This window comes from Lissotriton vulgaris, chromosome 11 (genome assembly GCF_964263255.1).
Source record: "Lissotriton vulgaris chromosome 11, aLisVul1.2, whole genome shotgun sequence".
Classification (NCBI taxonomy): Eukaryota; Metazoa; Chordata; class Amphibia; order Caudata; family Salamandridae; genus Lissotriton; species Lissotriton vulgaris.
In genome coordinates this window covers 707,375,302-707,402,360 of record NC_141699.1, presented here as the reverse complement: position 1 = coordinate 707,402,360, position 27,059 = coordinate 707,375,302, and the positions used below count along the sequence as shown (strand labels likewise).

General features: G+C 42.4%; 1 protein-coding gene across 1 annotated transcript in view; it reads right to left on the bottom strand.

Annotated features, from left to right (window-relative positions):
* Positions 1 to 27,059, bottom strand: part of LOC147683354 (period circadian protein homolog 2-like) — a 333,862-nt gene that overhangs the window by 9,912 nt on the left and 296,891 nt on the right. Inside the window, exon 21 of the mRNA XM_086943782.1 lies at positions 10,179 to 10,329. Within this exon, the coding sequence (XP_086799908.1) occupies positions 10,179 to 10,329 (151 nt within the window). The remainder of the gene's footprint in view (positions 1 to 10,178; positions 10,330 to 27,059) is intronic.

The window sequence follows — 27,059 nt, the reverse complement described above, 5'->3', positions numbered from 1 at the left end:
AAGCACCACGACCTCCCTGTCCCTCGCTGATAGCCAGCGCGTCTCACTCTCTCTTAACCTCACAGGCATCCCCCGCACGCTGACAACCCCCTCGCTCTCCTTGGGTCATAAACCCCTCTTCAGCGCAGATCTGCCTCAGAGTCCCATCCTGTTCCCAGCGCGACACCTCCCTTCATCCCTTTCATGGTCTCGGGCCCTTTGATACAAACCCCCTTTTCCTGTGTGCCCGTCTGTCTTCCTTGTTCCCAAGCCACCACCTGGCCCTGCGGATACTGTTTATTACCCCGTACAGTAGGAAGCCTCCCCTCCCCATCAAAAGACCCTCGAGCCGATCAAAGCTCCCCACTCTGTGAGATCCGATCAAACTCCACACATTCCGTGAATCGGCGGAATGTCCAGCTGCGCGATAATCATCACCTGTTGTGACCGGGGTGGGGAATTCAACTGTAAATGTATGTGGGAACGGGCCTGAAGGGGAGATTCCGAGGATGTCTTTTCACATATCAAAGTGTTGTAAGAATGTGTTACGTGCAATAAAGATCATAAAACTGTATATAAAAGGCCAGGCCTCAGAGATGCAGTTAGAGCACCTCGTGACGATACTTGCTGTCCGAATTGATGTGTTCTCCTCCGGAGAGAATAAACCCTCGTTTCCTGCCTTTCAGTCTCCAGCGCCTGCTTCTTCATTGATTAATATTGGTGGGTCATAGAGGCGACTACCGCCGGGCAACACAAAAGGGTCTTTGGTTACTGGTTGTCTTTGCACCCTTTTACAATTGGCGTCCCAAGCGTGGGGCCCATCAGCGACTCGTGGATCCAGTGGGAGAGGTCCTGACGACAGAGTGAACGACTGCAACAATCGGAAGGTACCCTGTCCGATAGACCCTCGTCTGACAGCCGATCATCCGAACTTCACTGGCTCCGAACAGACCTCTCTCGAGTGATCTACGGTCCTGACTGGGAACCATCAGGAGTGCCACGAGGAGTACGAAGAGAAGAGGACGATCGGGCGCTGGATTCGGAAGACAAGAAACTGTCCATGCGGTCCGGGTAAGGTCGTGTAAACACGACGAATTGCGAAATAATTGATGATTGATGAGAAAATACTAGTATTACTTTTTGTTAATTTATTTGGAGTTTCGCTGTCGGCAAACGGAGAAACAACCGGCTCTCTCTTTGCAAGCAGTGAAGGATAGGTACGCATCCGTCGGACCTATCTTTCTCCCCCACTGAACAATTGCCCCTCCCCATTGATTAACTGTTACGGATTGTTTTCTGGAGACTCTCTGTCTGCAAACAGGAAAGAATAGGTCCCCTCTTTGCAGATAGTGAAAGGGTAGGTGACGCAGACCTTTGCGGGCCTACTTATTCTCCCCATTGACCATTTTTTATTTTTTATTTATTGACCAAACACTGATTGCCCGAATATTGGTTCATGAGGTATTCACTGCCTGCAAACAACGTAGAATAGAAATATTCTGTCTAGTCTTTGCACGCAGTGATAAGATAGGTAGTGCTGACTATTATCCCCATTGTGATCCGTCATGCCTGTCTTCTCCCCACTGATGGATAGCTGGTTCAGCCCGGACCGTTTATTAGAAGTGGACCATCTAGCCCCGCTGGAAGGCACCCCTAATAAAGACATGTTCACAAAGTATGGATTAATTACCATAGCCTACAGTAAGCTATGGCACAAGTATACCAAATCAAACCAAGAGAAACAATGGCCACTGATAGGATCCTTCGATCTTGACAAAATAGAAACGGTAGAAATAGCCCTTCGTAATAATAAGACAACGCCTATTATGCTCGATAGTCTCGGTATGTGGCGCAAAGAAGCTACGCAACGAAAGGAAAGAGACGAAGTCAGAGTAGGTAAAGAAACGCGGCAGACAACCCTCCAAACGCCTGGTAGGCAAAAGGAAGGGCCAGCGACGACACAGTTCCGAGGTGTAGACACAAAGAGAGAACGGTGTAAAGGGATGTGCCGACCGGACAACCCCGAGACTCAACGGCCCAAAAGTAATCCCCCGACACTATGCACAGGACGAACAGATTTAAGCCAAAACCAATGTGCTTTTTGTAAATGTCTCGGGCACTGGAAAGCCCAATGCCCGACACTACAGAACATAGGTAAGAGCGGAGGGTCGACAGAAATAACAGGCCGGCAGAAAGGGAAAAGGCGCGAGATAAAAACAAATCAGACTAACACGGACAGGACGGATAGAACCACCACGTTTGATTATGCTCGATGGCACAGATTTCGTCAGACCAATTTTAACGACATGTTAGAGTTCTGGGACTGATTGCCCCCTGTTGCCCCCCCCCACTCTGAAAAACAAAAGCAATTACAGGCCTGCGTAGACAACCCCCCCCGTTAGAAAAGGGACTCAAGGAAGCCAAGCATCTGTTATATAATTTAGGATTTAATTACGATAAAGATAACACACAACCAACGATAAGTAGAAAAAACTAGTAAAACATTCTTTAAAGTAAACTGTACTAATAGGAACAATACAAAACATATTACGCTCACTCCGGAAGTTCTCAAAATGTAACAAGTCAACGGTCCCGCCCATCCGGAAGGTGATACACACAACACGTGTGGGGCGGGGCCTGCCATCAGCCATAGACCAAAAGAAATCACCGATGAGAAGGTACAGGAGGCTCCACAGACCGACATGAAATGGTCTTCCCATACTCTCCTTCCTGGGATGACGTCCCCCGGGCCACGAGTAGGGAGGGGGCGGATGCAGGTGACCCCCTCCCTCGTATCTCCTGGTCCGGCCATCATGAATTCCTCCATCGAACTGATGCAGGGTGGGCTGGGAGGGAGAGGCGACGCGGACGAACCTCTCCCACCTCCACAGGTAGGAGGTTTCCCAGCCCCGACCCGGCGCCAATGTCCTCCAGCCGGGCGACGGCCATATACCTGCGCAGCACAGAACCATACAATGTTCGACGGGCATACTTGCGCAGCACCGAACATACAATGGTCCCCCAAGAGTCGGAATCAGGGGTGTAGGGTGGTCATCATGTGCACCCCTGATTCAAAAGGGACGGTGTGGGGTGCGCTGAGAGGGGAAGGCGGCACAAGCAAGTCTCCCTCGCCTCCCCAGACAGAGGCGCCACGGCTGCACCCTAGCGCCCCGAACCAAATGTCCTGCTCCAACAGCACGGTGTTCTGTTTTTGTCGCCACAAGAAGTTTTTCCACTCCTGAAAGACACGACGAAGGGTGGCTGCTGCAGGGTTCCAAAAAGGCGTCTGGGCCCTCTGAAAGGCGGGTCTAGGCCGCTGGAGTAACTTTGTCCGAAATTTCAACTCGGGCACTTGCCCACCTGGACACAAGCCCCCACCTTCGACAAACATCCCCTCGACTTTGAAGATTCTACCAAAGTCCCAGGAGCCCTCGGCCCCTACAGGCTTCCGGTGGGGAACAGCTGCATCAATCGCTAATGAAATAACCACGACACAGCCACAAGATGGTGGTGCTCTCGTGTCGGCGCCAGCTTCAGTCTGAACAACCCAGGAACATTATGGGCTAACGAACTCGAGTAGGTTCCGGCTGAACATCAACGTGACCCGGTAAGAAAGATTCCACTTCCCTCCCCCTTTTGATTGACGGTCCACACCACCAGCCCCTCTGTTAGCACAGGTTTTTGAACTACCGAAAGGGACTCTGGTCCAACCGCCAATCGTCGAAGACATTTTGCCCCTGATGCTACTTCCGGGCTAAACCGGCCTCGCCCAAAATGGCGCCGGTATCAATAGGAACTAACGGACACCTCGTGGTGTTCTTTAGCTAATAAGACTTGATGTACTAAGATATATATGTGAACGTTTGCACACTTGACGAAAAGGAGAGGAGGGTTCACTTGGCGAACATTTGAAAGGGGTCCCGTCGAAATGTTGATTTCAATGGACGATTTATTTTGATGTTTATTGTAACTGGTACAGAACGTCGCTTATGATGCACACCCACGGTATACATCTAGGAAGTGTGATTACAATGAGCTTGACTGTGTTTCCATTTATGAACTGAAATGCCCCCTGATCCCTCATCACTTAATGAGACGTTTTTAATTACTTGCAAATAATTAATTAAGCCTCTTTTTACATGTTCTTATGCTGCAAAATAACCCCCCTACTGTATGTGCTTCCACCGTCGCCATGTCCGGCCAAAATATGATTGCACTCTCACATTTTACGTACTGAACGATTATGCAAATAAAGGTTTTCCAAACTATGAATGGGTATCACATACTTTTGTAAATGTGGGAATTGGTGGGAGGGCTTTTCTGTACGCAACCGTTTTGCTCTCTTTTCAAGGTTATTAGAAAATGGTTGTTCGGCCCTGGATCGATGATCGAATCTAAGGTATGATGCGCTGACTCCAAATATGCGACTAGGCCCAGGAACTAACGCATGAAGAAGGACCTCGACTTCTGAGAATGGGTAAAGTAAAGCGGTGTGAATGATAGAATGTTATAAAGGTATGGTGCTCGAAGGTACTAAGGGACAGGGTTGACCGAAGAACTGATATGCCTTAGAACATCACAGCTTTGAGAATGATTTAAGGATCCCGATGGCTAGATACATCTAAAAACCGGATACCTTGCGCTAGGCACCCCTGATTTCTTTTAGCGTTTCCCTACACACGATCTATAATGCCACCCTCGAACCCCCATGAACAACCTACCACACTGCCCACCCCTTTGACTTCGGAAACCGAGACCCCAGGGATTATATCCTGAGGGGATAAGACGAGTATGTGGTAAGTAAAGGACTTTCGTGCCCGTACATTTGATATGCTCGAATGTTGTACCCCCTCCCTTTCCCCCTTTTTCTCCCTCTGCAGGTTACAATGGAATCACGATTAGGGTATCGTAACAGATCTGGAGCCACGCCACGTCCGATACATGAAACGGACTGACGCTGCAAGATGACACCAAAAGGCGCCCAACTCAATGCACGTCCTTCTTGTACCTGACCTAATGCTCTTCCATCCCAAAACTGCATGCTTTCTACATCCTAACCCAGACCCGAAACATCTCATGTTGGGTAATGCACTGAACAGCCTAAATGGTACACAGTCACTCTCCAGGACACATGTGTATCATTTAGCCTATTGTTGCACATCTCTCTCTATCTCTCTATCTCTCTATCTCTCTCTCTCCCTCTCTCTCTCTCTCTCTCTCTCTCTCTCTCTCTCTCTCTCTCTCTCTCTCTCTCTCTCTCTGTCTCTCCCTAACGACTGGCACCTAATTGGCGAACCTGGTGCACCACCGGATTGGCTCCAAATACCACAAGTATTTGCACAAATTTGTCTTAAATAAAATTACATTGATACCACGTTACTACCTCTCCTTTTCTGCTAAATATTGATGAAACCTAGATTGGCCGATAAGAAAGGGACAGGTAAGACGACCAAGGTTCCCTAATCTGACCCGTAATAAGGGAACTATTTGTCAGTGGCTTCTATGATAAAATGTATCTGGTAACGCGACCTTCCCCGTCCCAAATCGTCTCAATGCCCCCAATCAGTAAAAGCGATCGAGACATACCCGCCTTCCCAGGACACCATCAGTTTTGTATCGGCTGCCCCAGACGAGAATTTGAAAAATGTCCCTTGCTCCAATTCGCTGTGTTCCTAGTTGTTTTCCATAAGACCCCACTCACCCCAAGGATGAGTTTAATGGTTATCGCAAGCCCCCCGAGTTTTTAATGAAGTAGCCAGGTTGTAAAAAAACGATGTAGAATTTAGAATAATATCTGCGAAGTTAGAATTAAGTCTAAAATGAAAGAACTTGTTGCAAGTAAACCTGTTGAAAGTAAAATGTTTAGCCAAAAGATAGGACGCATTGATGTAATGGAGAATCGTTTAGCCTATGTCCATTCCTCAGGAGGATGCCTATCAGACTATGGTGAATTGCACGTTGCACTTTTTCGTAAAATACAAAGCCCTGACGACCGGTCTAGCCTTGCAAGACTCGTACTAGGGAAATGGGTCTCTGCCAGGAGAACTGACATGGCTGTAATAAACGAATGCAATGAATGGGTGTCAGACCTCGTACCACGGCAAATGAATGTATTAACCAACAAAACGCCAAAGAAATAACCACAAAGGGAAGTTGTTGGGAATCCAGCAAACCCATCATCAATTGTTTATACGTTGGCTGCAAACCTCAATGTAGCGGATGTTTACCCCAGTTGCTTGGTGTTGGGAGAGAAATAGATTTATGTAATTACCTTCGTCTGCAAAATCTCTAAAGACTGTCTTTTCAAACTCATTTAAGGGTACCACTGTCGGAGGAGAAAGAGACCGGATGTGGGAGCATGCGGCCGACTGCAGATCGTGGAACCTCAGCGACGGAGGCCAAGGCGAGACCACAACAGTAAGGAGTCACGGGACGAGGCACTGTTCCCGGCAAAACTAAAGGAAAGGGCTGACCTGAGACCCCTGCTCTATGATCGACGTGTGCCGAAAAGTCCCCGCTCTCTGAACGTGGTTATGGACCCGCCTGTCAAAATTCTCCGTCCCCCTGATCTGTTCCCGACTTGGCCCTGCTCCATCCCCTCCTCCTCCGACCTACCATAAGGACTACTCACACACACCCCCTTCCACCTGAACTTTCAAAATCCTCTAAATCCTACTGAACCATCCAGAGAAGGGTACTTCCTGCGTCTAAAGGGAGGGAGCTCCGACTAAGTAGACCACGAACTATGTTAATCTCAGAACGATGACCTAAACTCCATCAAGGGTCACTCCAAAGAGAAGATGAACGAAGTATGTGGTTCTACCCGCTGCTGAGCGCCTCGAAGATGATGGAAGCAACAGGAAATACCCACCACAGAGACCCAAGAAACTACCAGACTCCACAACTCAAAGGCAATTGCACTTTTCATCGCAATCCTTTTCTGCCTCCTAATAACAATGCTCTGAGTTATGGAAGAAAATGTACGTGCTCTGAAACCATAACGCATTTCTCCCATGAGGTCTGGCGAAACAAAACAAAGATATACTCCTGCCCGCAGACCTCCAACGACTCAATCCATATGAACATTCCTGTTGACAGAACGAATTGTAATACAGGTACTTAACAGTGCCAACAGAAGACGACAAAGAATGCTGAGAACTCACTAATGCTGGTCCATGACCATAAGACACTGCGAACTCTGATTATTATTTTTATTATATCTCATTTCTCTCCCAACCACCATTGAATTTGACTATGCTCCCACCGAGTACAAAAAGGACTTACTTATATGATAACTTACCAGTTCCTATTTCGAATGATTATACGCATCTATGATCTGTACCCAACGCCCTCGCCGCATAATTTTAGTCCGATATTTCACTACTATGACTTCCCTGCCACAAGCTTAACGATGAACCCGCCTACTAGATGGCAATATTTTCAAATGTGATGTTTATAATGTGATGTTTATGTACAGTTCCTTCACCTGGGTTTTTACTTCCTTACTTATGACCACCGCAGTAGACATAGATAGGAAATAGGCCAGCAAGATGTCTTAGAAATGTTAAAGGGAGGACTGTGGAAAATGAATGCGGTTTGGTGAACATTATCCGCGCCATCTTGCCTTTTTCCGACGCCACACTTTATGTTTACGCTCCCACCATTTTAGCTGTTTTTGATCAGAACCGCTCTCTGCACGTCCCTGACCCCAACCCGGTTCCTCACCCTCGCCAGCGCCCCCATGTACTAGTCACCCCCGCCCTCACATACCCTGCGCATAAGCGGCAGCCATTTTAAGCACCACGACCTCCCTGTCCCTCGCTGATAGCCAGCGCGTCTCACTCTCTCTTAACCTCACAGGCATCCCCCGCACGCTGACAACCCCCTCGCTCTCCTTGGGTCATAAACCCCTCTTCAGCGCAGATCTGCCTCAGAGTCCCATCCTGTTCCCAGCGCGACACCTCCCTTCATCCCTTTCATGGTCTCGGGCCCTTTGATACAAACCCCCTTTTCCTGTGTGCCCGTCTGTCTTCCTTGTTCCCAAGCCACCACCTGGCCCTGCGGATACTGTTTATTACCCCGTACAGTAGGAAGCCTCCCCTCCCCATCAAAAGACCCTCGAGCCGATCAAAGCTCCCCACTCTGTGAGATCCGATCAAACTCCACACATTCCGTGAATCGGCAGAATGTCCAGCTGCGCGATAATCATCACCTGTTGTGACCGGGGTGGGGAATTCAACTGTAAATGTATGTGGGAACGGGCTTGAAGGGGAGATTCCGAGGATGTCTTTTCACATATCAAAGTGTTGTAAGAATGTGTTACGTGCAATAAAGATCATAAAACTGTATATAAAAGGCCAGGCCTCAGAGATGCAGTTAGAGCACCTCGTGACGATACTTGCTGTCCGAATTGATGTGTTCTCCTCCGGAGAGAATAAACCCTCGTTTCCTGCCTTTCAGTCTCCAGCGCCTGCTTCTTCATTGATTAATATTGGTGGGTCATAGAGGCGACTACCGCCGGGCAACACAAAAGGGTCTTTGGTTACTGGTTGTCTTTGCACCCTTTTACAAACTGAAGTATATAGATTGCATATTGTGTCCTGCAAAATAATCACAGATCTGAGTTCAAAGTGTTCTGTGCTTTGAGTATTCTTACATTTAGCCGTAGCGTAAGAATAGATATTACACCCACCATATTTTTTGAAGGCCCTTTTTTTTTAACCATATTCCCTCACTTTTCTTCTCTATAAAAAAGCTGGAGAACAGTTTATCTTTAAAATTGAGGGATTTTCTAAAAGTGCAATAACTGTTGTAAGGCAGGGGTCACTCCTTAGTAAGGGTCAATGTTTGTTGAGTATGTTGTTGAATTCAAATCAACCTTGTTTTCTCCATTTACACGACTTTAGGCCTCCATGACATGAATTATTTTCAGGGTATTATTTTTAACTTTTCTAAATCCACTGTCCGATATCTTCATAATACCCTGACATATGTCCTCAGAGGTTTCAAGAAATCTTTGGAGCCGATTCACAAAGTTAATTTGAGACAAAAGTCAAAACTTTACTTTTGGTATTCACAGAAGTCATTTACGACTTTTGGGCTTCATAGAGGTCATTTACGAGTCATATCTTTACGTCCGCACCTGGGGAGTACTCTCAGGTTCGGGCGTACTCTCCGTAACGGCATGGATGAAATGTAATCAATGGGATAGAATGCAATTTTTACAAAAAGGAAAATTAGGAACTTGTGATAACTGGTAGAGGAGGTCATGAAAAAAACTGAGTTAAGAACAAAATCCTTTGGACAAAGCTGTTTTATCCAAACATCACTCAATCCATACACTACATTCAAGCCTAATTTCTCACCTTTCTTACTCACTCATCCATACTAGGGAAGATTGAACCATACATAATCAGCAGATAAACAGTACAAAAAAGTTTGTAAAAATATACAAATTGATTTATTAATAATAAAAAATCACAGATTAAACAGGACGGAAAGTTAATTTTAGGATTCCTAACTTTACTACTCCTAAATGCCTTTTATGAATACCAAAAGTCATAAAGTTAGGATTTTTCTCAGTTTAGCAGTAATAACGTTAGGAATCCTAACTTTGCTATTCCTAAATGCCTTTTTTGATTACCAAAAGTCATAAAGTTAGGATTATGTCTCAGATTATTTTTGTGAATCAGGCCCCTCTGAGGTTCTGAAAAAGTTAGCTCTCATTTAGACTCAAATGGTGGTGTCATATCTGAAGTAGTAACTTGCAAAACAAAATGGCATAGGTACTTTTGTTCATTGTCTTTCAACAGTAGCAGAAGTAGAATTTGTGATGACTACTAATTTGCACAGATCTATGGGAGATTAGATGTTCCCCATCATGATCACTCTATCTGGGTTAAAGTTATGTCATTGCAATGGGATGTGAAGAGGAGACACTAGGTACATAGACAACAATATTAGATTCAGATAAACAATCTATTTTGAGGCAAGCAAAGTCTGCAAGTATGTAATACTATCTAAATGTAGAAATCTCTTCCTTAATTCTAATACTCTTTTACTCGCTTTGGGTCCATTTACCAATTCAAAAGTAGCCAAACTCACTGTTCTGTAAAACATTTTCAAAAGGCATGGCATTATGTGATAAACTCATGGAATGAGCCTCTAAGTACTCACTGAATCATAATCAAATGTGTTACCTTGATATTGATGGCTTCTGGAAGCCCACCCTTCTTGATCCATGGATGGACCTCAAGAAGTTCCTTTTTCTGGTCCTCTGTAAACCTTGGTTGATATTTCTGCACTGCCCTCAGTTTCTCTTTGTCTTCTTTAAGAACAGAATCCAAATTACTAGAAGAAGTAAAATGCTATTCTTTAAGGTATGTTTTAAAGAAAAGAACTATTCCAATCATTATTCAGATTTTTACACTGAGTACACATGTGTGAATTCAAATAGTCTAGTGTATGTTTGATAAATGCTGGTAGTTGATTAAACATGCAGATTGACACAGGGTCCTCCGGTGTAGGTATTGCATGTATCTCTTTGACTGCCAATTAAACATTTGAAATATTAGCCCAGATTGTTTTAAAAGAGGCAGATGTCACTACTGTAATATAGTTTCTAAAAAATTGCAATGCAATTCAACTGGAAAGCGTCAGCTGTCACAAAATAAAATGTCCCATCTCATTTTTGGTCTTTCTGTGCTCTGTGGTGTTACCCACATGTGACCTCTTTTTCCCAGTTTGGCTGTTCTAGACTGAAGAAAATGTAATCTTTTTTTAAAATACATTTTGTTGTTAATTTATTCAGAAATCAACATATAGGTGCAGCAGTGAAGAAACTGCCATGGACATTTTATAGTTTCACATCTTTATACACCTCTTTAGTCCCCCCTCTAATTTCCAATGTGACTAGACCCATTTTAAGAAAGTGAGAACAAGCAAATACAGACATCAACCTATCACATTTCAATATTATCAACAATCAAGAGGGGGAGTTCAAGGGTTTTTAGTGAGTTCATACCTTTACCAGCATTATATACTCAAATCATCAAATAGGAGAGGGAACATACTTTGATCAATATAGGTTGTCTTCCAATCTGTCCTAGTGGCACGATCCTTGTTGTTTCCTAAAAACAATATCACCCACTAATATTCTTAGTGACATGCTTCACTCTCCAGTCCTCATCAAGCTGCTCTCTGTATCTGAGTGGGCTCGATCGTGTATCCATAGCACATGGTAGCAACGACAGACCAGCAGGCTTGCTAAGAAGGCAATGAAAGGATAAACTAGGATATGTCCTCCCGTCACTACATGTCCCATCAAAAGGTGTCCTAATGTACAGGTATACGACTTGACACTTACAAATCAACTTAATCTCTTATTTGTTTGGTAGACCCTCATACACCCTATTGGTGTCATGCATCATCTTTGGGTCTCATCCTAGTCTCTAAAAACCAGGATGGGCGCAACCATATTCCAGGTAACACTTTTGATATTCTCCTGACGGGTGTCGTAGAGTAAAAATACCCCAGAAACATAGGTATCCCTTTATTCATGGTATCCCTGGTATGATTAAAAAATAATGGAAAGGGGGTGTTTATTAAGATAAAGATTCTACACCTTTCATATAAGTTGGCATGTTTTAGCCCTAAAGTATAATTGCCCTAGTGTCCTGGGCTTTCATCAGGACTGAATGAACAGTAATATTTAATTTAGAGATGTCACTTAACCCAACACTATTCAGTCAATAAAAATACATAAATATGACATAAACAGCATGTAAAGGGCAGAGTCGCCCTTTCCCCATGGCCTTTTCATCCTGGGTCCTGCTAGAGATAAACACAAATGGACTTGTGTCTGTTTCAAGCTTCGTATGCACTTCAGTGGTGTACTTCCGTAATCACCCAAATCAGTGAGGAAAACATCACCTTTAAGTAAAACTGTCTGAATATTTGTGGTAGAAACCAAACACAAAAACTTCACAGATGTAGCACACAATCAAATACGAATATGTGTTTTCTTGTTCTGTGTAATCACTGATCTGTGAAACATTGAGAATGCAGTGTCATGGGGGAAAAGGGAAAACGACTTATGCCCACGTTGTTCACAAGGTCCAGCGACGTTAATTCACCTGTTTAGCGGTTGCCCTGAGCTACGTCTATTAAAAAATATGATTTCCACATTTTGGGAGAAAGTCTTTCATCACAAACTTCCAGAGTCTGACACTTTGTATGTGTTGGGATATGACAGCTCGTTAAAATTAAGTAAATCTGAACAAAAACTTTTATTTATAGGTACAGCTGTATTGAGATTAATCTTGTCTGCACGCTGGAAGGATACTCTTCCCCCTACCTTCCAAATGTGGCTAGCTCGTTTTCTCGCAGTTTTTTATTTTGAATCTGCAATATATGCGACCAGAGGAATCAAAACAAAATTACGTGGTAAAGAACTGTGGCACCCTATATCAATATGGAAAGAAGGGCTCTGTCCTAGTGGAATTGGTTAATGGAAATGTGAAGTTTTATATGTACTCTTTGTTAGTTGTTCTTTTCTTCTGAATTTAAATTGTAAATAATGGTTGTATCTTACTGAATGTATATTATCCTCTGCTTACTGCTGGTTCTAATAAAAAATAAAAAAAATAAAAAAAGAGAATGCAGTGTCATGCACATAAAAAAAATCACAAACAAGTAACCTACCCTGGGTTTTCAGGATAATATGCTACATGGGAAGGTTGGGGGGCATGCCCCTGTAGTCAAACAATGTATTGATTATATCAGGAGACATGTAGTGGAGAAAAGGGTAAGGAGGAATGCTAAACAGTTAGCTGGTACTCGTACCTTTCATCATTCTACTTACTTCATCAAGGGTGTCATGTCACCTGTAGCACCTACTTGGGCCCGTCACCTCACCAACGATAAAGGGGAATGGAAAAGCTGGTAAATTTAACCCTTTGGTCAGGAAAGAGCAGGGAATAATAATGCATGTGATGAACCTATTGCATGTTCATGCATGTGCATCACGCCAGCGGGAATTCGTGAGAAATTAAGACCCAGTGAAATATGCTAAACTGCACCTTTGCAAGAGATGAAAAGTACAAACTATCCATATTAAATATCTAGGATTACATGTTACTCCTTTAATTTCTGACACAGTAGCACTATGCATGAATAAATGCACTCAAAAGTTATCAGACCTAACCACTAAATGGCACCCCCTCTATTTATCCTGGTGGGGCTGTTTAGACAATATAAAGATGATGCTGTCACCTACAATTCTATATACCATTTCTAATATCCCGGTCCCTATACCTTCTAAATTTTTTAAGAAGATTAATTCCATCCTTCCTTCCTATGGAATAATAAGAAATCCTGAATGTCTCTATTTAAATGAATTTGCCCTAAAACAGAAGGTGGAGTTAACTTTTCCGATTTTCAAGCGTATCAGAAAGCATTCCTCTTACGTCAAGCCTCTCTTTGGTTCCTTGATCCCACAGAAGACTGTCCTTTATGATCTACAAACAAGCGTAGTTTTTTGTCCCCCTTTTCCTTTTATGAATACCTTTCCTTCTCACGCAAACCACAGGCCTTATCTACTCCCATAATCAAGCTGACCTCTAAACTCTTGGAATCCGTATCTCTCCCTACTCATAGTACTATGGATTCCTTCCTCAACTCAACAACTTGCCACAACAAAAAACTGCTTATCCGAAATAAATCATTCTATTGGAAGACTTGGCAACAAAAAAGATTGATATGGATCCACCAGCTACTCTTACAATCGGATTTCCTACCTTTTTCCTCACTTAGTCAATTATTCAATTTGCATACCTCATTTATCCATAAATACAATGTACTTAAAAAAGCTGTGATTGAGATATAAATAATCAATTACCTGTTACACCTATTATTTCCAACATTTCGGGCCCTTCCTCACAACTTCACACTTTGTTAAAAACTAGACCCAAAGCTTCCATAATATACAGTTATTTACAAGGTAAAGATATTGTTAGACAGAAATCCAAAATAAAAGAGACATGGGATTGAGATTTTATGTGATCTTGGCCAGTGTCTTTATGGAATAACTTATGGTCCAAGATACGTAAATCGTCCAGAGCAGCTAACATAACGCAAACGTTGTTTTTTGTTTATAATAGACTTTTATTATCACCAAATGCTTTAAGTAAAAGATTTACGAATGTACCTGATGCTTGTTGGACATGTTCCTTCCCAAACTCTGACTTATTTCATATGCTATTCTCCTGTCCAATTGTATATAATTTTTACAAACAAGTGTGGTCCCAAATTAACCAGATCTTTGGAACTAAACTTTCTTTTTCCTTTACTAATGTTTTCTTAGGAAGTCTCATCTTGTTGGGGGTATGTTGCCCTCAATATTCAAATTATTGATTTGTTATTAGCGGTCATGTTTCAGAAAATCACCGTAAATTGGAAAGACTTCACAAAAATCTCTTATAAGGCATGGGGGTATGCTGTTTGCCATAATCACAGGTTAGACACCGCCTTTGTGTATCCTATACATATGGCACCAAAACGTCTGGATTTGTGGTCACCCGTTACAATATACCTTGACACAAATGCCAGACGATGTTCCCAGCTACAACCATCTCACCAAGAAGTTCTAAAACCCCTTGAATCCCCCAAATGTTCCTTGAATATTTGATATTCCAATGCTCTCCATGATCCATTTTTATCCTTTTATTTTAATTCATGAGTCCAATTCATAAAATTTTACTGTAGCAAATTCTATTGTAATGACATGAGTTTAATATTGTGAACTGTGTATTGACATCTTTATTTCTATCAATAAAAATTTTCTGAACTTAAAAAGTACAAAATTTGTATTGCTACACATGTCCATAGAGGTTCTGTGTTGAAAAAAACCCTTCTTGAAGGTGTAAACAGGTACTCAACTCATAATGTGTGGTCATGTGATACAGTAACAGGATAACTTCTATGTCTTGGTACTGTGTTATCATGCTGGTGCATGTCCATGCATGCGCATTAACTCAACTGGGCTTCAAGGGTAATGAAGTCCTGTGATTTGCAATAGACCACATACGTGCTATTGGTGAATAATACAAACTATATATTGATGCAGATGTCCAAAAAGATTCTCTATTAAGAAGTCCCTTCTCAACGATGTAACAGGTACTCAATTTATAATGTGCCAGCCTGTGAGATAGTATTCTGATAACCCCCATACCTTGGTAGTGCTTTTTATTTCTCAGTTGGTATTACTTTAAAACCAATTGTGGTTTCATTATTGGTGGTAACATATGTCTTCTTTAATTATTTGATTTAGTCATTGGTGTGGCAGCGCAAACATAGTCTCAACATAATAACCATACTCTGGGGCAAGGTCTAATCTTCTAGTTGAGGACACATGATAAACAGACATGTCATGTATTTGTGTGGGACAGTCTCATGGGGATTTGTGTGGGACAGTCTCATGGGGATGGTAATAGAAATGATAATGGAAACCCTAAGTCAACAAGTATGAACATTATATAAATTGCACAGTCAAAATCTATGTCCATGTTGTTTCAAGATGTCTTAATATGACTGTAAGGCATTTAACTGAGTCTATGGTATATAATTAAGTCTCATCAGGTGGGTACATATTCTATATACCAAGGATTGGTCTTTTCTAATAAAACTCTGTCCATTAAAGCTAATTCTCAGAATAGTTAATTTCAATGCAATGTGATGTTAAACGCATAGCAGTGCGTTGGCAGCGGTGTTGCTTCGATATACGCATAAACAGATTTTCACTTTCCTAGATGTTGTGCCCATATACATTCTGGTACAAGGTCATAATGAGGTACATGTAAAATCAAAAGGAGTGGAAGGGTTGTGTTGAGACAGGAGGGGTGAGGGGAACACCAAAATTGTTGCTAACACCCTCAACAGTGTTTTTCCACCAAAGGCATGTCTCCGGTTCGCGTACTTAACCGCTGATTTTTACATCATTGGGTCTTTTCCTCCACCAGGAGGCATTGTCCCTTGAATCTGAGCCCATATGGGATCCACCATGTGAGGAAAAAAAATTAAAAAATACCTCTTACCTTTTGAAAGGACACATTTTATTAAGATGATCAAAGTTAGTTGTATGATTTAAAAAATGTGAGATGTGAAAAAAGAGGTATTAGGTGTCTCACATCTATCTCTGGAAGAACCAGGTCAACATGTTTCAGCCAACTTTGGGCCCTATGGGTCAATGGCTTTCAAAGTTATAGGCTCAAGAAAGAGAATGCACATGTTTTCCATGTTTTCCTGGACAACCAACGTCAGGTGAACATCAGACCCAGTCTGCAATGTGGAAGCCCGTCTAAAAGTTGGGATGGTGCGGTTGAAGGGGTTTATAGTGCAGGAAGCAAGCAGACAGTATATTTCCTGTCCACACTGTGGTATGCAGCTCAACTGTGCTGTGTGACCCATACATAATAAAATACCTGTAAAGTTGATCATACTCTGAATCTGTGCTTCTTTAAATGCATCAGTGGGTTCCCAACAGATTAAAAGGCTAGATGTCCTAACTGGGACTCAAATGTGTAATCACACACTGGTATTGAGTGCATCTGTGTGGATATTATAGTGAAGAGCTGGTGTTATGAAGGTCAGAAATGCCAACATGTGTGGATTTTTCATCATGGGCCTATGCAAAACTGTTTTGAAATGGAATATGATCAAAAAAGATTTAAGCATTTATAAATCTGCGACCTGCATTTTTCATAAAATGGACGACAAATCTGTTGATGAACTGTCTAGGTATATTGAGTGGAAGATTTTGAATGAATCTCGGGCATATTTGAGACATTTGAACAAACAATATATGTCAAAGAGTAAAGTAATGGTGGAGCGTTACCATTTGGAGATGTACGAGGACAATCGGTTGGGGATTTTGCGTCTCCACTGCCTAATCAAGGACATATATGTGCATTTTAAAAATAAGTATGATGGGTATATTAAGATTCAACTCATGTTGTGGTGTAAAAGTGGTAATGTATAAGTATGAAACAAATGAGACTTCAAATCTGACAACATGTTTGATATGACTAAAAGAACAGAAACGCCCATAGGTGGAAATGCTAGATACGCATGAGAAGGAAGGTGAAGGGAATGTACAAGTGATGAAAGATAAAATCAATTGTTGATGCTGCGGAGAAGAAGGTGAAAAAGGAAAATCAGTCGGGAGCCCAAAACTGTTTTATTTACTGTGCATGTCCACATTGTATTGTGAGTGACAGAATGTTTCTAGGGTGGCATGTGAAGTATACGCTATGTGGTCGCAAAGGGCATTTACTGAGTTCTTATTAGAATGGACACAAAGGTAGTAGTATCAAATGGTACATAATGTGGGAGGTGTGTGTGTCAAAATGGTAAAAAGAGGAAAAATAGTATTGTCTGTGAGAGATTAGGAGGCAGAAATTGAATAACTCATGGCACTTTAGTGTATGTAGAAGGGGAAGACATGCCTGGCTTAATCTATTCTAATATGATACCTGCCATGTTTTAGGAAACGTTAAGTAAGATGCTTCTTGAGACAGCGTGATTTTAAGAGAATTCTGGAATTTGAAGAGGCGCAGTTGGGAAACATTTCCAGCATAAAAATTAAGGTACGTGAGCTCAAAAGGAAGAGTGTATATGTCTAAGAAAGAGGATTTGATTTTAGGATTGTCTCAACAGAGGGATTGATGCATGGTGTTAGGCACAAATAGCTAAGAGATGGTATTACTAATCAATAAAAATTCAACTTCGGGGGGTTTCATTGAGGTAGAGATATTCACCAGATTAAAATGAGACAGTTCTTTTTTTTAAACGTAATTGTGTATGCATGACTTGGAAGATTCTGCTGAGATATTGAAGAGGGTTTTGGAAATTCTAGAAGAGAAATGTTCCACCTTAAACTAGAAGTGCATGTTTGGTTTAATGAGATGGACTCCTTAGAAGGCTGCGTCTCACAAGAAAGCACTGATGGATTTCATAATGAAGGCAAGAGAGTTAGAGAATAAGGAACATTTGGTACATTTCATAGGAATAGAACAATTTTCGTTGAAACTCATAAACTCGCAGTCTTCATAGCATAACTGTTTAAGGACTTTAATAAATTAGTAAGGTTTGTGTCATAAGTGTTATGTAGGGAGGAGTTTGTACAGATGCAAAAAAGGTATTATGGTGGTGCCAATGCTTTCAATGTTGGAGGCTGAAGCACTAAAATGCGCTATGACCAATGCTTTATTTGAGCCAGTGGTTACCGGTGGTGTTTTTTTTATTTAATTTTTATTTTACGGAGTTTTATATAGCGCAAACTTGACCCGAATCAGGTATCAGGGTGCTTTACATAGTACCAATTGCGTTACATGAGAACACATTCATTTTTTGTTAGGCAGGGGGAGATTAAGTGATTTGCCCAGAATCACAGGATGTTCAGCATCGGTGCTGAGACTTGAACCCAGTTCCCCAAATTCGAGGACGACCACCCTAGCCGTTAGGCCAACTCCTCTCCCCTAGTCACAGCTCTAATGTATTGGCACTGGTACTATTTATTTGCATCCTGCATTTACGAGAGCAAGAGAAGAAAAAACAAAAAAAGTTGAAAGACAGAGAAAGAGTTAAAAACCATCATAACTGGAGAAAGCAGGAACCTGTAAAAGTATATGAAGGGAACAGGAGTGTCTGGTAGTGGATTAAAGAGGCATGAGGTGGATTCATGACTACGCAGCCTTGGTATTGGGCATGCCAACATTCAATTGCACTGGCCGTGGACTTCTAAGCAGAACTTTGGGCACTGTCATTCATTCTTTTACAAATCAAGCACTTAAAATGACTGACGCAAGTTCATAGGTACAGGGGGCTACACTGACTGACAGGATCAGCCACGGAAAAAGGTGGTGACAGTCTGGTTTATGTGAGTTAAGGTGGGGGGGATAAACTGTGTTATTCTGTACGTGAGGAAGAAGCCACTTTGTTATGATCACATCTAAAATAGTGGTATATTAAAGATAGGGAGAATCCGGGCCATCCCCACAGGGTTTGCATAGAGCTTAATTGGAAGCTAAACAAGCTTATTTCCTACGTCTGGGCGGGAAAACCCCTTAGAAATCTATACATAATAGGATTTACTGCACCCTATGCACCACATCAAGCAAACCTAAGAAATTATCAAAGATGTTAGAGGAGCAATGAGTGGAGGATTTAATCCACACTTCATATATCATTCAGTCACCACTTAAAATGCTGATTTTGCCTCATGCAGTGTTAGATTTTGATGATGGCACAACCTAGACTCACCAACAGTAAAAGAAATGCACAGTAGGTGTACTTTACTACTTATGCTTTCTTCAGTTTCTATGAAAAATGATCTTCCTGTACTTTTGAGCGCAGTTTGAAGCACTAAGATGAGGCGCTCAGAGCGAGGGGACTTGAACGGTCACTACAACAGAGGTTTCTGCGATGTAGATTATGTAACCTTCATTCTGTGATTTGTATTGTAAAAGTATTAACCTAGTAAATACTGATATCCACACTGGATCCTACTGTGCTATAAAGATGCAATAAAGTTAGTTCTGTTTTGAAATGGGTAATGCTGTAGACCAGTGAGGCGATGTCTATTGGAATGGACTAGTGAAAGAACCTTCTGTGAAGGTGTGTGTTCACACCTCCATAGAGAGCAGGGTGGATATTTCTGATGCAGAGAACGCCCTAATCCACACTTTCCAATGGTTCTTATGTCCCTATGTATAGTGGTTTCATTTAATACTCCATTACCATCTCCTTGAAATTATTTGCAACGTCTCTTTGCAATTACTGCTGGACTTCCCGATTTTCCAAAAGTATTAATCAGGTTTACATTGTGCAGTTTAGTTCCCATTCTAAACATACTAACTCTCTCTTTTACCTGAATCGGTTATTGCTTTTGCGGACAAATATACTGCACCTTGCTTTGAATGGCTAAAGAAATCAAACAGTCCACTTAAACTCTTTGCTGCAACAGGATGAATACTGTTGTAAAAGATGTCTGCTACTTTGGGTCACTGTCTGAGAGCTCCACCTCTAGTAACTCTTTTCTGGACAACATTATGGGGAAGGAAAGTGCTACATTTGCTCTAGGAATGAAATGTGTGTGGTGTAAACCTATAAACCTTGCAGGATCTCAGGTTTGTGACACCTAAGAAATTTTCAGACACACCTGCATACTTGCAGCTCTTCTTTGAGATGCTTCTCAGCATACCTGATGGTCATTTGGTGAATTCAAAACGCACCAACAGCTTCTGTGAGCACTTGCTGACCTCAGGATGAATATGACATGGAATGGCAGCATGTGATGTCCACTGAGTTGGAAAAGTCGAGATGGTAGGCAGAGTAACTTCAGTGTGGACTTAAGATAGTGCTTCTGCTGATCTAAAAGCAGAATGCAAAAAAGTAGTCTGAAATAAGAATTCCTGATTTTTTAAAGCAAGACGAGAAAACACTCTTCCATCCAAGCGCCTCAGGTGAGTAAGAGGTGTAAAGTGGGAAGGGTGGGATTGGAAGGGTCTTCACTGAGCCATAACATATACTGTTTGAACATCTAGACTTTGGAGACATTTTGGTCTATTGTGGGCACTTTATAAACTGATAAAATGTTACAACAACGACAATAAGTGACTGCTGTGAGTCGCAGTCTAGTCCTGACACCTTGAACAGCCGATTGGGACGAAATTGGACATCCGTCTGTGGGAAACTCCGGCTTGGGATGACGGTACCCGAGAGCGGCAGAGTATCCTCAAGATGGCGCTGCGGGCTCTTGAGGTCACCGGATGACAGCTGTAATCTGCCGCATGCCTCCAGTGTAACCCACGGGGAAACTGAGACGACTGGAGGCAGACTGTCCTTTCAGCGGGATCGGTGGAGGGCTGAGAGAGTGACTATTAGCAATGCCGCAGGTGGCCCTCGGGAGCCGATTTGGCGGTGAGGGGTGTTCCGGAGGCACTTCACAACGTTCTGTGGGAGCCCAAAGGCGGTGAGTGAAGGGGCAGCCAGGATTACCAGCAATACCCATGGGAAGCCAGGAGAGCGGAGAGAATTCTTAAACATGGCGCCCACCGCTTTCACCCTTGAGTGCAACTTTTGGACTAGGACTCATATGCACCCCGCCATTTAGGGACCATCTCCTAAAGACACTCTTGTCCCATCCGCCATTTTAGCGACCTTGGTCCGTACCTCCGGTCCAGCCGGTCTCTACCTTTTGATCATCTATCCTCTCCACGGATATATTCATCATTTGTGAATAATGCTGATGCCCCTGATCCCATCACTCATCACCCCCTCCCTTACCTCTTCCCTCCCTCACTCTCTTTCTACCTCCCCTATTCCTTTCCTTCCTCCCCTGAATTTCTCTTCCCTTGCCTGAGCCATGCTTCTGTAACTCATAAATATATATGTAAATATGTAAGAGATAATTGTCCAAGCCCAATCGCTGTTAAAATGTAATCCTGAGCGAATTTACTATTTGTATATAGAACTCTAACCATTAGTATATGTAGTAGATCTTTGTACTTACTACCATTCCTATGTGATTTTGAGTTTTTGCGTTTGTATCTCTTCCTTCCCATTACCCAAAGGTGTCAGAGCACTTTACAAAAGAACCAGTTGCGTTACATAAGGACTTTGGATTACAAGAGTTACATAGGAGATATGAACAAAAACTTTTTTGCAAATATACAAGTTGTAAAGTCCCTCCAGGAAGAGTTACAAACAGATAAACTATAAAATCACACAGGAGTGGTAGTAAGTTCAATGATCTACTACATATACTAGTGGTTAGAGTTATATATGTAATCATGAATCAATGTAATTATGTTTAATGCGATCATGCAGCGATTACTTTGAATAAGGCTAAAATGAGTGGCTAATTGAATTTCTACCTACACATTTGGGAATTTGACAACGAAGATATAATGTTGACGTAATTCATAGCGGTTACGTATCCTTTTTTTCAACTATACCCATACAGGGTTTAATAATTATGGGAAAACGTAATGTGGTTTTTCTAAATTACCTCCGCGCAATCATGAGGTGTAGGAAATGAACTTTGTAAGCAGTTCTCTGTGAATAAGAATGTTTTGTATATACTTCTTTTGTTTAGCCACTCCAAGATGGTGACCAAAACGGGATTATGAGTACTTTGTTTATGTTTATGTATCAAATGCCGATATTTACTTCCGCCTCGCCGACGCCAGCTGACACTGACGAAGGCTAAGGCTGAAACGTGTCTTTTTGTTACTTTGCGCAATAAACCTGAGGAAGGTTTGATCTAACCTGAGTTCTGGTCCGGTCTTTTGTGACAGTGGAGTGGAATATATATATATACAAATTGCAAATTCACTCAGGATTACATTTTAACAGCGATTAGGCTTGGACAATTATATATTACATATTTACAGTGGTACATTTGTAAGGACCAGTGGGGCTTCTGATCGCCTTTACCTACTGCATGCAATGATAGTACATTACATTAACACTACTTGGGCACCCCAGTGTAGGGAGCCTACAAAGCATGACATGGTACATCTACTTTATTACATGGGGAGGGGTGGACACTTAGTTAGCTGGCTATATACCGGCATCCGAACGCAGGCCTCTCTTTGTCTAACGGACCTCCGTGGGAAATGGGCAGAAGCAACAGATATGGTAATCATCGATAAAGCATGGGAGGGTATTTTAGAACACCCTAAGCGGGTCTCCTGTAATGCAAAACTCAAGTTTATACAATACATGGTACTCCATATAGTGTATACAACCCTGAAACAGATACATTGCATGTTTCCAGAAGCCCAGAATCATTGTCCAAGATGTAGGGAGGAGGAGGCTGGTTTCGTACATATGTTATGGGCTTTCCCGCGCCTCAAAGATTACTGGGGGCACATTCGCAATATGATGGGAGAAATCACACACCTTCCAATGACAGATAACATATTGGAGGGCCTATTGGGCCGGCGTACCAAAGACCAGAAGGTGCACTTGAGATTTGAGATTTCTGTATTTAGCGCTTACACTAGCAATCAGAGCAATTACAATGAGATGGAAATCCCTGAGGAGCCCCCTACTACATGCATGGAAAGAGGAAGTAATCAGATGGGGTAACGCGGAAAGCGCTGCACTTAGATGGGAGGAGGCAATGGGGTTGCGAAAATGTCCTATTTCCATGGATTGGGACGTTATGTTAGAAGACTTCGCACAATTAGATATCCCATTTCCATTACTGGATTCACTACCCTGATCCGCTGCGGCACTCACCACACCAACAGGGACAAACAGAATAGACTAGGTGGAAAGGCCCTGGTACACCGAAGATATAGGTTCACACTCCTGATAGTGAACGACTAGGAGACTACCTAGGTGACAATGCACAGAAAGACCAGGAAGGGGGAGGGAGAGGGTGGGGGTAATTTGTTTAGTTTTGGGGATGAAAAATACAAATTCATGTCACGACACATTAGTGACATCAGGGATTAACATGAATGAAACTGCAAACCGTGTTTATTGCATTGTACATTTTATGTCATGGAACTGATGGGTACAAGGTTTGAAGTCTGTATACTCACCCATGGTGAATAATGGGTTATGTTGCACCACAATGACAAATGTAAACCGCTAAGACCATTTGCCATGATGTCATGCACCCTGAATAAAGGCTCAATAAAGTTTGTTATAAAAAAAAATAAAAAAAATTACATATTTACAGAGCAGGAAACTCTTGCCATCATTCAGCCAGGTGCTCAGGTGGTGTTGGAAGGAAGGTGCTGACCAACAGTGAGGATCAATCCGAGTGTCAGTTGCAGCCGCAAGATGGAGGGTCCAGGTCATGGAGGTAAATACTTCACAACAAAATGGCGGGCAATGCATGCAAAACCGAACCGGCTGAAAAGTCAGAGAGAACACCTACCGCTGAATGGCAAGGCAAAGTCACCAAAATTTGAAGGAGAAACAGCAGGGTGTTGTCGATCCCTCGCTGGGCATTGAAAGTAAGGGGAGAAGTCAGCGCAGGCTCGGATCCGTAAGGGAATGGCAGTTGCGGGGGCAGGAGGGCGCGACAGAGCCAAAGGGGAGAACAAGCTCGGAAAGACAGGCTTCTGAGTCGCGGCACACTCCAGGAAACTCTGTCCGGTGTCGCAAGATCCACACGATTCAACTGCAGCCCCAGAGCGGCCCCGCTGGAAGATAGGATTTCGCAACAAAGGTCTGGGAAGGCAAGCGTAGATCGGCCTGACCATACGGTCAGCTGAGTCAGGTATCAGCTGCAGCGAGGTGGACAGGCAGCCGGCAAACCCACCGGAGTTAACAAGAAGGCGGGGGAAGAAAGGAGGACCAGCAGAGTGATGAGGGGCACTGATGTCCGGCTGGGTAGGTGATGGTAGCGGCGGTGTACAGCCCCATTGGACATCGGCCATGTTGCTTCTATGCCACCGCCGGAAAAGTTTGGAGAAAAAATATATATATATGGGCGGCTGTTTGATGTACTGTTAAATGTTAATAGTCAATTAGGCATCAATGGGATTAATAGCCAGCGAATAAACAAGTTTTGTTTGAAGCATCTGCGGATAATAACAGGTCTGTTGGCCCTGTCTCTGCTGGGACAAATCAGCCGGGCTCTGGCGGAATCGTTCCTTTAAGCCACTTTCTGAGCACATCCCTTGGTTGGTCTTTTTACGTCCACACGGGAAGCGCATTGGGAGAGCGAGCTGTAAATTTGTGAAGTATGCATTCCTCAGCGCAGCACCACTTCTCTGTCTCTCTCCATTGGGGTCAGTGGATGTTACTCTGTCTTTTTTTTCTCTTTCTTCCAAAGCTCATATTTCACTCCCTGCTCTTCCTCTCCTTGTCTCACTGAGGCAGAATGTGAGCCTGATTGCCTCAGAGCAGGCAGAAAAAAGTAACAAATATACCAAGTGTTTTTTAGCTGTTTGACCTCTCTATTGAGGAAGGAAGGCTGAGTATCCATTTGTCAAGAGCTACTGATGAGTTACTATTACAGCTTCACTCCTGTTTTTTTAGGGGGCAGTGCTAATAACCTTATTATAAAAGATGTGTGACATACTAAATAGGAGAAAAAAATAATTTAGTGCTATGATAAAGATGAATTTCTACAGTGTCCTTAGAGCAACAGTCTCAATATATATATTCTTCTCAAATTGTTTGCTTGTTCACAGGAGAATGCAACTGCAATAATAGGATGTTGGTTCCCTAAAACACAGAGGAAGGTCAATAAGTCCCCTCAATTCTGGAGAAAAATACATGATCTGAAAATCTGGTAACTCTAACAAGAAACATAGCCTTCTGTTTATTTTTATCTAAGCATCCATGGGGTCAGGTTGAAGGTGTGCTGGGGATAAGCATTTTGTTTACACTGCTAGCCAGTTATTGAACTCCCTATGCTTAGCACAAACATCTTTTGACAGTCGCTAATATATGTCCTTGATGGTAAGTAAGGTAGTTCTTCGTGAAAACATGAAAAAAGACAGGCAGGGTAGAGTACATTTTAAACCAAAAAAACTGTGAAATTCACAGGTTTCACTGAAGTTACTATAACTCACACCCTTGCCATGCACTGCTTATGACCTCACATATTATATCATTCATGACATATTCTATGACATTATTGAAAACTTCAATGCAACATCTAAAATGACATCATTGATGACAACACTGTGCATGGCGGGGGTGAGTTATAGTCATTTCAGTTAACTTTAATTGGTGAATTTACGTGTTTTTTTACTTTAAAATGTTAGGTTTTAACTGGCATTTTCACCATTCAATAACATCACTTTAACCTTTGAATTCCAAGAAGGATGAAATGATCACCAGGAGCTGATCTCATAATTGTATTAGTACAATGTGTTTCGGCTACGTATAGCATTTCTCATACTCAACTGGAACATGCTATATTTAGTCTCTCGGAAAAGCACTAATGGTTTTGGAATGGAGAAAATGTTAAGATAGGAAGCTCTGTAATAGTCAAACAGCCATTACAATGAGGTACAGAAAGGCCATTAAGACCTTATGTCATTTCCAGGTGTCAGAGTACAGGAAAAGTAGGGTTCATGCTAAGGATATATAACCTTATGTGGAAATGTAAAGTTTAGTCTCCAATTATGAGTGTCACATTAAATCTCGAACCCTGCTCAAAACCCTATTGTGCAGGAATAACAGGAGGCACCTGCTAATAGGCATGCTTAGGAAAGTCTCAGGGCTGGCAGAATATCAGGCCTGGGACACAGTTGATATCACCAACTCACCTGATGTGTGTGGGACATGGATGTCATGTGAGGCTAGTTAGGGGTCACAGCAGCGACCTCTAACTTGCTCCCTGCTACTCCTGGCACTTTGTTTTCGACCCCTAGCCTCAGAGGGGGCAACACATTTGCCTCTTCTGAAGCCAGGGGTGGGAAAGGAAGCGCCAGGAGTAGCAGATCACAATTGTGACCCCTAACTAGCCTCAAATGATGTCCATGGCTGGAGAGAAACATGATGAAGTTCATTGACTTTACTGTGAGTGGAGTTTGACTTGGAATGGATTTTTAACATTACTTGTGGGTTCAATATGCTCTACATGCTTGTGAACTAGACTATTGCAATATACAAGATCCCACTGTAATTGTGGCCGCGGTGTTAATGGAGGAGTTTTTTTAGGTTGTCGGGGGAGTGTGAGGGAGGCTAAATAGGCTTGACAATGATGATGTTTATTGAGCCCTTGAAAAGTATTGCATAAACATTAGCTTCCATTTGTACTGCTCCTGATATGCTTCTCTTTATGACGTCCTTTGAAATGTTGGCAAAATCTTTTTCTACTCACCTATTTATTTTTATTGTATGTTGAAAAAGAAATCAATAAAATATGTTTATTTAAATCATAATCGTGGTGATCTGAGAAGGGCTTTTCAACAAAATAAAAAAACAACACTTAACTACATTGAAATAGCTTCCACCAACAATGTTAAGAAGATAACCTTTTGGTTGAGCAGCTTTCCTCTTGGATGGAAAGGTTCGAAAATTAGGATTATAAATTGCATGCA